The sequence below is a fragment of the Mytilus trossulus genome, chromosome 12, assembly GCF_036588685.1.
Source record: "Mytilus trossulus isolate FHL-02 chromosome 12, PNRI_Mtr1.1.1.hap1, whole genome shotgun sequence".
Taxonomy (NCBI): Eukaryota; Metazoa; Mollusca; class Bivalvia; order Mytilida; family Mytilidae; genus Mytilus; species Mytilus trossulus.
In genome coordinates, this window is record NC_086384.1 from 23,573,296 (window position 1) to 23,585,606 (window position 12,311).

Genomic DNA, 12,311 nt, shown 5'->3' on the forward strand with positions numbered 1-12,311 from the left:
TTTGATTAATTTAAAAATGTATATGTGGAGTGGACAACCGGATTTAAATATATATGATAATATTATAAAACAAGTCTGGATTATTGTAAAACGATGTGTTAATTTATCTACTTGTTTATACCAATTACTAATATAACATTTAACACAAAGACCTGCTATGTTCCCTTCTCTACGTACACGTTTTTTATAATTCTCACTTTTCGAATAGATAAACTACTTTTATCTCTTTTTGTGATGTAATTGGGAGGGGGGATACAACATTGCCTGCATTCATCAATTGATATTTATTGGGTCAAACTTTACAAGGAAACTCCAACATCCAGATAGATTAAACTTGTTTTACATGTGACACACTAAAAAGAAACAAAAGATACAAAATGAATACTGTTCAAACTCAAATTCGATAGCAAAAAAAAGAGGTCAAAAACACAAAATGAACATTCAAACTCATAACTAGAAAATAATCTGACAAAGCCATTGTTAAAACATATAAACCGACCTAAATAAAGTCAACAGTAGTATACCGCTGTTCGAAATTCATAAATCGAATGAAAAAAAACCCCAAATCTGGGTTACAAACTAAAACTGAGGGAAACACATCATATATAAAAGGAAAACTACGACACAACAGAAACACAGCATTAAAATGTAACAAACACAAAAACGAACAATAATATATAACAATGGTCATTTTCCTGACTTGAAACAAGACATTTTAATAAAAAGAAAAATGATGGATTTAACCTGGTTTTGTGGCATGCCAAACCTCCAGCTTTTATGGTATTGTTAAATATAAAATTAAAATGACAACATAACATTATAGGACTACAATACAAATAAATAGGAGAACATTTAGGACAGGGAAGCACACGAATTATAGCAAAATAAAGGTGCCAGGTTTAAAATTTAATACTTATCAAGGGTACCAGGATTATAGTTTAGTACGATAGACGCGCGTTTCGTCTACATAATACGCATTACTGTTGTTAAGGTGGTACCCATTACTTCAACTAAAATTAATTTGTCTCGTTTAATTTTTCTTACAATTTTGACAAAGCATTTACTTTGACCCTTTGACAAAAATATAAAAATTTCAAAAAATTTGAACCAACCGTTTTATCAGAAAAATTACACTGGATATAAAGCAGTTTGACAAAAACTCCTTTTGATCTATGAAAAGCTTAATGTTTCCTTAACAAAACAACGTAATTCAAACGTTTAGCATATTTTACAGAGTTATCTCCCTGTAGTGTTAGGTACCACCTTAAGTCTGTATGTTAAATACACGACTGTAAACTATGTGATTTTGGAGAAATGTTTAATAACAGACACTATATTTTCCCTTCTTGTATTTTCTTTGTTTTGTTTTAAGGTATTAAAATTACAAATTATATTGACCTTTATTTGTGTCAATTTAACCTATTGTGTCTGTTTGTCAATAAGGTGGAATGTTATTCGACTTTCATAGAAGGGAGAAATTCGGTGTTGTTGGGGTTTCGTTGTTTTCCGCTTATAGTTGATGTATTCCCACGTTTTTGTTTGTGGCACGAGTTTGTTTCAGATAAACTGGTTATGAAAAATTTTAACAGCGGTATACTACTATTAGTATAGACATTAAGATGTGCATGTGGTATGAAAGTCAATGAGACAACTCTCCATCAAAGTCACAATCTGTAACTGTAAACCGTTACAGGTCAATTTATGGTCTTCAACACGGAACCTTGGCTCACACCGAATAGCAAACGATAAAGGACCTAAAGTTATAGCATTCCTGCAAAAAGGGATACCTATATGCAAGGAGACAGTGGAAATGGATCAGTCATGGTTCAGTTAAAATCGTTGATTATTGCTAGTACTTGTTATTCGTCTCGCTTTAAATTTTTATGTTTGATTTTGTCCTGCGAATTGTCAAATACAGAAATACACGTAATAGTATCTTTATTAATCAACTACAGTTTAACTATTCTTTTTTTTTTCATTTATCAAGAGATAAATATTTTTTCCTTGACGTGGAACTATTCAAATCTCAGTTTCTTTTTATACGATGCATAATGATCTGGTGCCGTTTCAAGTTGTCTTCAGCATTTTCTCATCTGATGAATTCTTCTACCTTTTCCTGTCACTACAAAGTGCTTCAACTTAAATTTAGACGCAGCACATACATATTTATTGGAAAGGTACTGCCATTGCATGTGTTATTCAGAAACAAATTGAATATATTTTAAAAAAGAATTATGTAGAAGTTTAAAATAACACAACTATCCATGACCAAATTGTCCAAAAAACGAAGATCTGCACAATTACCGTGTGCATAAGCCTGGTTCGGGCTTTAAAATAAATGACTAAAAAAGCGATAGAAAACAGTAAATCGATGTTTACCATTCATTATGAGGTTGTCAAGTGAACTTTGTCATAATATAATCATTTCCCATCGTCTGCTTTTAAAATGCTTTTTAAATGAATGTGACCGTCTTTAGCCTGAAATATATGCCATCCTGAACGTTTCAGCATTTATATGGTGTGTAAATCAGTAAACTGCGTCTTCCAAACAACTGTTCACTTTCATATTGTCTTTATCATGACTTTCGATCTCAAAACTAGAGACGTTGTCAAATCTTGTATTGGTAGGATCAGAACTCGACCAATACAGAAAAAAATCCATGTTGTCCAATTTATGTGTTGGCCGAATTGGCACCTTGTATTGCATAGGAAGTTTTCATCATATTAAGTCCAAAAACAGTGTAGTTAACTAATGATGATAAATTACAGATTGGGACTGCATTTCGATCAAATTTATCAAATAGAAAACCGTTCACTGACATCTCCTTATTTATTATTATCCTTTAATCTTTGAATTTTCAAAGCTCATCACATCAATCTCAAAACAATTTTCATGTCAGCCGTATAAGTAATAGATTGTCATTGAAATGTACTTTTATATGTCATATTTTATCTTAATAAGAAATGTAATGCACCGATCGATCTATATACAAATGTTTATTCTGGTCTATGCATGTCCGCTAAATGTCGTTTTACAAGTATGCAATTGAAGACTACTCAATCCAAATGACATAAATGCAAGATGCTAATTAATATATTACAGAAACCAATATCATAATACTACAAATAACTTGAAACATTACAAAAGTACATTTCTGTTTCATAATTGCAGAGTTGCAAACTTCAATTTTTGTAGTGACGTAATTAAACTAATTTGTTTACCATTATTTTTGCCTATTCAAAAAATATTGAATGATCAGGTACTTTAGCGATTGATTTGTTGGTTCGTTCAGGTTTGATCGTACCCTCGTAAGTGTGTGCTTCTGCTATTTTGATTTATACCAAGTAAATCAAAAAAGTACTGAATTATGAGGAAAATTAAAAACGTTAATTCCCAAATCAAATGTAAAAATCAAAAGTTCAAACACATCAGAGGAATGGATAACAACTGTCATATTCCTGATATTGATGGATGTACAAAAACTATATGTGTGAAAAAGAAGTTTGAGCTGATAAGAAAATAATCTATTTTGCTTGCTATGTTAAAATTTATTTTTCCTCCAGGTAAAATGTCTTTTGTTTGGGTTAATTTCTCCCCATATATCAAATATATTCTTTATTAATTGTTAAAACTATTTTCAGGTTTATCAAATTTTTTGTGTACTAGTACTTTTTCTGTAGTTTTCAGTCAGATTTTCATTTATATCACCTCCAAGTATTAAAATGCCTACTCTATTGTTTTCAATAAAGTTGTTTATTTTTTTTGAACAAAACAATTTCTATTTCTTTGTATATTTGTTGCATATACATTTACTAAAGTGAAGATATTATTATCGAGTTCTACATTAATTAAAATATACCTACCCTCTTCATCTTTAATTTTGGAACTCTTAAAAAAACAAGATGTCACATTTTTGGATTTTGACACCAGATATATAGTCTATCTCGTTTTTCTTTTTTTGCATAGCCCTTGGCAGTTCTAGGAGCAAATATTTAAATTATTACTCATCTGAATTATGAACTATACATGTATTTGAAAAGATTTCTACAGAGATATACATCATAACTAACTGTTCTAAGTCGTTGTATAGAATCCAACTTAAGCTAAAAGTATAATAGAAGTCATGCATAAGTATATGCTAATTTTTATTAAAAATGATTTTTTGGCAAACTAGGCGGTACTATGGAAAGCGGCATAACTCTTTGTTCTTATTTGGTAGAAACGCAAATACCAAGTTATTCCTTCCCCTGATCATGTTATATGATCTCAGAAGGCGCTTCAGTTGCAGTTAGAAGTGGCAGGAAAATTTTGGAACTAAAAATTATATTACATTCTGCGTAATTTGTGTTTTAAATAATACGATTATATTGTGACTTGAGAAGAAAAAGGATTATATTCTGTAGTTAATTAGGTAACTTTAATATGTTATCTGACATTGTAATTTATAGGTCCGTAATTTGTCGTAATTTGCATCTACCTGCTTGAGATTTCTAGAGTTTAAAGAACATTGTAGTCTAATTTTATTGAAAGGTTTTTCTTGTATTACTTTTCACGGAACGGTTCCTATATAAGTACAAGAAAAAGTATCCAGAGAATATTGTATTAGATCCAGTGAGTGATTTTGGTCAGCTGAAGCGCCAGAAAATAAAATTATAGTTTAATTAGAGAGATTGTATAATTTTACGATGAAAATTGTCGTAGTTGGTAGTTCACACGTTCGTAGATTGGGAACTTTTATTTATAATCGACCTGCATTATATAATTTCAACTTGATGAACTGTGAGGTAAAATGTCTTGGGATCGGCGGCGGAAAAGTTCAAATTCAGATCATGTGCAAACTATTTTGTCTTTCATAGAGAAAAATCGTCCAGAACATGTAATTGTTCACATTAGTGGTAACGATTTGGATATATTAGGAGCCTCAGAAGATACGACAGAGGAATTGGGGTTACGGCTGATTTTATTATCCCAAACATTGACAACCCGATTTGAGATTAAGTCAGTAACACACAATATGCCAACTTCTACCAAGAGAATCGACACGAGTCATTGCATCAAATGTGTATAATGATTTAGTTATAAGACTGACAGATTTTTGAAAGCACAAATAAAGGACCAACCACATTGTCGTTACTGGGAAATAACAGGGGTGAAAATTCGGATCGCAATAACTATGTTGATGGTGTTCACTTTAACTATGATGTTGGCATGCCAAAATATTTTCGAAATATAAGAGGGTCAATTATTCAAGCTATGAAATAAAGAAAGTTAATAGCAGTTAAGTATTGGACAGGTTTTTATTTATTTATTTATTTGTTAAAAGCTATATTAAGTTCAAGGGAAATTCCCCATAAACATGCTTGTACAGAACAATGCGATTTAATATTCAATTTCTTTCAAAACTGGACGTATAATTTGGGTATTGTGTGCCAGAAATAGTTTTATGCAACTACATGTATGGTATATTTATACCAGGATGATTTGTTTCAATAATAATTATATTAAAATTAGGGTTTTAACCGGAGTGTCATATCATTATAACAGTTTTTATGATAACAACACGTTATATTCCTTGGATACTTTCTCGTGTGGTTGTATCGAATCGGGAACACACATAGGAGCAGAAGATAAATAAACAAACTCATAAACTATACGGCTTGTAATTAAAGTCATGATAGTAACAACACAGCTGCATCATCCATCAATTTTAACGGTCATCCAGACAGTCTGCTAAGGTTCATAAAACAATTAAGATAAAATTATTTAACAACCTTATCCCTAACAAATTAAAACACAGCTGCATATTACATTACTTTTAACGGTCATTCAGACAGTCTGATAGAGTTCATGAAAACAACTAAGAGAAATTTATTTAACAGTCCTTATCATAGCAAATTTGGTGGGCAATTAAATACTGGCAACAGAACTGCGTATATTTACAGAGCTTAAATCTTCTTGCGTTTTGTTATAAGTGTAACATAATACATGTAGACTTTTTCACCAAGAATCATTGTAATTAGAATTCACATATTTATTAGTTAATAGTGCAGATGACACATATATAGAATATCATAATTTTTTTTTATTTTATTTTTTCCTAAATTTTGTATTTGGATACATTGTGTACTTTAAACAGGTGTTATGGCACCTACATGAATTTATAAGGCTCTTTTGATGAGCCACTGAGATAAATAGTGTACTTGGATACATTTATGTACTTAACACAAGCGCATCTGAATCTATGAGGCTCTAGTACATATGGTGCTTTGATGAGCAATGCCCATATGGCATTTATATAGTTTTATTGTGCTTGAGTACATATTTGTATGCATGATGGGTGCCTATAACATTTAGATGAATTCTATGAGGCTCTAGTACATATGGTGCGTTGAGGAGCATGCCCATATGGCATATAGATAGATTTGTTGTGTTTGAGTATTTATTGTATCTTGTTTTGAGGCATATAGCTTTTAGATGAATTTGTGACGCTCTAGTACAAATGGTACTTTATATGTATAGAATATGATTAATTTTTTTATTTTATTTTTTCCTAAATTGTGTACTTGGATACATTGTGTACTTTAAACAGGTGTTATGGCACCTACATGAATTTATGAGGCTCTAGTACAAATGGTGCTTTGATGAGCCACTTAGATAAATAGTGTACTTGGATACATTTATGTACTTAACACAAGCGCATCTGAATCTATGAGGCTCTAGTACATATGGTGCTTTGATGAGCAATGCCCATTTGGCATTTATATAGTTTTGTTGTGCTTGAGTACATATTTGTATGCATGATGGGTGCCTATAACATTTAGATGAATTCTATGAGGCTCTAGTACATATGGTGCGTTGAGGAGCATGCCCATATGGCATATAGATAGATTTGTTGTGTTTGAGTACTCATTGTATCTAGTTTTGAGTGCAAATAGCATTTAGATGAATTTGTGACGCTCTAGTAAAAATGGTGCTTTGATGGGCAGTGCTTAGGGTACATATTAATGTCAATTCTGTTGTGGTTAATAAAATATAATATTAAGAATCGGTGCACATGGCACTTAAATGAATTTAAGGGTATAGAGTATATATGGTATAAAAGAGTGCATATGGTATAAATATGTTTAAAATGTTCTTATGGCACTTATTTTGATATGGTAGTTCTATATCATGCATTCAATATATCTTGTGTTCTTTTTCCAGCAACCGTTTTATCAGAAATGCCATCCAAAGAACCAAAAAGATGTAATCGTAAACGGAAAAGCACACAGAGGCTTGGAGAAGTTATTGAAAACCTAGGCAGTTCAGATTTGGGACTGGGTGTATCTATAGACAATTCTGTACCAAGCTCTTCAAATCCAAATATTAATTCCGGCCAGCTGTCAGCTGATAATTCACCTGTACAGTCCAATCCAATTGATCCAAATACGTATAGTGATGACCAAATTCTGAGAATATTGACGGTCGCAACTCCAATTATCACCCAAACAGTAGTTACAATACCCAAAAGCACTGGTGTTATTCAAGGCAGGAATGTAAACTCACCAGATCCAACTTTGATACCAACACACCAAGGTTTTAATTCCATTTGTCCACCAAGGCAAGATACCACTACATGTAATACAACAGAGATGACGACACCATCCCAGTCCCACTCAACAAATATTATTGATAAACAATCATCTGAGAGCAATCATCCGTCCTGCTCAAATGTGATTAGCAGAAGCGGTCAACAGTGTTTCATGCCAACTGAAGGATCTCCGAGTCAACAGGTGGTGAACCATCTTCTACAGGGCACTCCAAACACAGGTACATGTTCAAACGAGTTAGGAGGCCAGGGTTTATCACGCCCACTGGCTTTGGGTGTGGACCCAAAACTGAAAGCTGATATTTGGTCTAACAAATACATTAATCTGGAGGATTTCTTGAAATCCGAATCCAGAGTTGTTAGTATGTTCCAATAGAGAAAGATGATTGTTTAACATTTGTTAAAAATAGTAGTAGTAAGGCAAAAATTGAGTCAATGGCACAGTGGCATGAAGCTTTTCGCATTTATGGGGCAATTTATTTTGAAAAATACCCTACTGAATCCCCGAAGCTGATGAAATATGCGACTATCATTGCAAACTTGGCAGAAAAAGCTGGAATTGAGGCTGCATTTTTTTTTTTTTATGATCAAGCATATAGGTAGTGGAGGGAAGAAGACCCTTTGCACTTACCATGGGATGGTGTAAATGGGGAAATATTCAATGTGGCGTTAGCTATGGGGCTTATTGGGAAAACTAATGCCACAAAACAGCCCTCTCTTACACAAAGCCTCACGGCTCCAGCCTTTAAACAGAAAAGGTTTTGTTATGCTTTCAACAATGAATCAGGCTGCACGGCAAGAACTTGTAGATACGAACACACCTGCCAGGTTTGCGGTGGAGACCACAGCAGGAGGGATTGCCAACAATCCAAACACGAGAACGCCGATTCGAACTCCACCAATAGAAGGGGGCCCTGATACCAGTCCTTAACATCTGAATCTGTTTTATGTGGTTTGATGTTGTATCTGGGGATATGGACCTCTGATACGACACAAGGCTGTTCTTTTCATGAAATACGTTGAAGGGTTCATTGTTCTTGCCACTGTGCCATAAACGGGTAATCATGTTTAGATCTAGAAGTGTATTTTCATTACATGTATAAGAGTGTAATAACTTTGTTGACAGTATAGTTAATACTCATTTTTAATTGTATCTATATTGGTAACTGTGATTACGAAATATAATGGGGACATGGGCCTCTTTATTTCTAATCCCTTTTACAGACTTACGGTAATATTTTGTATAGTGTATATGATTATTGTTTTGTTTATGTTTTTGTTGTTTTTGTTTTTGTATTTTCCTTTTTGTTTTTGTTTTTTATTATTTTTTGGATTTGTTTTATTTTGTTCTTGGTATAATTAAGTTGAGATATTTATCAGATATACAATCGTTTGCTACCATTATTTTTCAATGATAATTTAACACATAATAAACTAAAGTATTTAGGTTTGCAATCATGGTCATGCAATTTTATGACATATTTTCCAATTTCTCAGAGAAATTATAAAACTAACAGTAAGGAATCATCCCCTTCTGTCATTGCAGCTGACGATGGAGTGAACTCTGGTCGACCTGTTGTCATAAAATTTAAGGAATCTCGTAAAGATGGTGATTAAATTTACGCACTGTAATAAACTATGCGGGTAATGATGTTATCTTTCAATAATAATAAAAAAAAATAAAAAAAATAGAGATATACGAATAATAATAAAAATAAATAAGATAAAATAAAATTAGAATTTTCAATGTAAATATATGTATAAATTTGGCTTTGGTTGCCATGGGGACAGGGGCCTCCGGCAGCCATTATCATTTTTTTTTTTTAGGTTCTTTTAATTCGTTATAATCATGGGTTAGTTATCGTTTAGTTTATAGAATGAATACTCTTAGATAGAAGTAGCTTTATTCAGATTTGTGATTTCATTTTTGATATTTTTGTTTTTCCTATTTTTGGTAGTTAGGACTCTGTTTTTTTTTTTTTAGAATTTTTTATCACTGGCTTGGATGGGGGATATTGTTACAAGGAAGGCTTTGGGTAACAATATTGTGGCGAATGTAACCCCATCTTTGATGGGATGGGTCAATAAGGTTTTGTCATTATAACCATATATGTTGTTTATAAATATGATTTATTGATTTCATTATACATGTTTTTCATTGTGTTGCTTCTTCGTCATTTTAATAATAAATGACAGTTTTCAATTCTTAAATATTTGTTTGTTTGTCATTCTTTCATCCCATCAAACAGAGCAAGCCTGTGTTGACAAAAATGCTAATTTTTATTAAAAATGATTTTTTGGCAAACTAGGCGGTACTATGGAAAGCGGCATAACTCTTTGTTCTTATTTGGTAGAAACGCAAATACCAAGTTATTCCTTCCCCTGATCATGTTATATGATCTCAGAAGGCGCTTCAGTTGCAGTTAGAAGTGGCAGGAAAATTTTGGAACTAAAAATTATACCCACCATCCCTCCCTGGATAGCTAATTCGGATTTTTTCATTATGTTTGAACCAATTTAAATTGAAATATTTTAATTTTGTTTAATAATGGGTATTGTGTATTCATGTTTTATTTGGTTAAACAATATGTCAGTGTTTATATTCGAATGTAACCCATCTCTGATGGGCGAATGTAACCCCATCTTTGATGGGATGGGTCAATAAGGTTTTGTCATTATAACCATATATGTTGTTTATAAATATGATTTATTGATTTCATTATACATGTTTTTCATTGTGTTGCTTCTTCGTCATTTTAATAATAAATGACAGTTTTCAATTCTTAATTATTTGTTTACTTGTCATTCATTCATCCCATCAAACAGAGCAAGCCTGTGTTGACAAAAATATAATATAGCATATTAATCTATTGTAATAAAAAATCATAATATCTAATAAAATTTGAAGATTTAGCTAACAAAGTCCTTATATTTGTATAAAGTAACATTCGTTTGTGGTGGAAAATTGTTTTAACGTTGAATATGCTAATATTAAAAATTGCTTGCTAGTCCCTCTCTGTGATTACCATTAGATAACTCTTGTTCATTTCCCAATCAATCTATCATCAAGGGAAGATAAATTATACGATATTCATCAATAGTCTTTTTCAAAAATGATGAACGGTTTTTTATATTGGTATGTGATCATTTTAAACGTATCAAATTTATGAAATTATATTCGTACATCAATGTTTTTGATACACTAATAACACAAACTGAAATATATTGAATTGATACATTTTTTAATTATTCAAAATTATTTCAAAAACCTAAACATAATTATAAAATAATGAACCTATTAAAGGGTGACAATACTCGCATAACTTTTTCGAATTGGCACATAATACAACGGAATGTCACTCTTGCATACAAATGGCACATCAATATAAATAATTAACTGTGCAAGCGTACTCCACCTTCAATGATGATTCTTAATTTTAAATATAACCAAAAGTTGTTAATCTATAGATAGTGAAGACTTATGAAAGCTAATCCACTGTATAAACATTTCTTTGCATTTTTTTAAAACTTCCTCAGAAAAATGCTCGAGCCACTTGACTTTCATATTTACACAATATTTGAATAAAGTAGTTAAATATCATTCGCTTCTCAAAGTGTAAGACGTAATAAAGTCCTGAACATTTCGACATTTCTTAAGTTTATTTTTATTAAAACCGGTTTTACAAATCACAAGTACGTGTTAAGATCCGACTAAATACCTATTTCCCGATATGGTCAGGTAAATTTGCTATATTGTATAAGGCATCATTAAAGTATTTGTTTTTACAATAATACAGTTTTACAAATCTCTTTGACTTTAATTTGTGCTGTAAAATTAATAGATTTAAGTATGTTTTTTTTCTTTTTTCAAAGGTGTAGAATGCACATGTACTTGTATGTATAGAGGATCTTGATATTCAGAAATTCCATTATTTTATTTTCAGATATTATGATTGTTCAATAAGGATTGTTCGAGCCCTCAACAACATTATAGCTGTGTTCAAATGAGACATATGCTCGACAGTTTTTGATCGCTTAAACTTTCCATACAGTTGAACCTTGAAATGATATCTGTTTGTGTAGAATTCTTTGGAGATTTTCGAATTTTCCCTTAAAGCTGCTGTGTGTGTCATGTGTTTTAATACAATACGGATCTGTACTTGAAGTGAATATACTGCGTTAGAATGATTAACATAGCTAGTTGTGGTTTATGTGTGTTTGGATAGTATGGTGCAAAATATATAAATGTATTTAGTTTCGTATTTCCTATGTGTGATGAGATATATGGTTTAATGCTTGTTTTATAATTAGTTGTTATTTTCAGACATATCTTTTTGTTGGTGTTTTGTGAATAAACATACATAAGATAAACTAAACATTACACTGTTTTCTATTTCTATATCGTCAATTAAGAACATAATATGTAGTGTTGTGTCATATTTCTCTTTTTGATTGTTTAAACTACATGTACATGTACTACTCTTATCTACACAAATATCGTTTCCTTTTTTTTTTTAAATAATAGATAAAAGTCGTGCAAAAACATAAAATGAAAACATTATTTATGTTTACCATAAAATCAATTAGACACATACAATCTTTAATTGCAAAAAGCTTTTTTTTTGTTTGTTTTTATATTATAAATAAAAACACAGAAAAAAAAGTTAATATATACAAATGTTTATGAAAATAGCTAGATAATTATACTGTTTAATGTTTATA

At 31.4% G+C, this 12,311-nt stretch overlaps 1 protein-coding gene across 2 annotated transcripts; it reads left to right on the plus strand.

The window, feature by feature from the left end:
* The first annotated feature begins 4,139 nt into the window (after window positions 1-4,139).
* Window positions 4,140-9,802, plus strand: LOC134693389 (uncharacterized). 2 transcript variants are annotated; one of them, XM_063554182.1, is made up of 2 exons: window positions 4,140-5,278; window positions 7,205-9,802. In XM_063554182.1, the coding sequence occupies exon 2, from the start codon at window positions 7,222-7,224 to the stop codon at window positions 7,963-7,965; it is 744 nt and encodes a 247-aa protein (XP_063410252.1). In that variant the 5' UTR covers window positions 4,140-5,278; window positions 7,205-7,221; the 3' UTR covers window positions 7,966-9,802. The 2 variants fall into 2 exon arrangements, with proteins under 2 accessions (XP_063410252.1, XP_063410253.1); XM_063554183.1 differs by having other exon boundaries at window positions 4,140-4,412.
* The last annotated feature ends 2,509 nt before the right edge of the window (window positions 9,803-12,311 follow it).

Bases quoted from the DNA above. Each gene is read 5' to 3' on its own strand.
- LOC134693389 (XM_063554182.1), top strand. From the start codon at position 7,222: ATGCCATCCAAAGAACCAAAAAGATGTAATCGTAAACGGAAAAGCACA.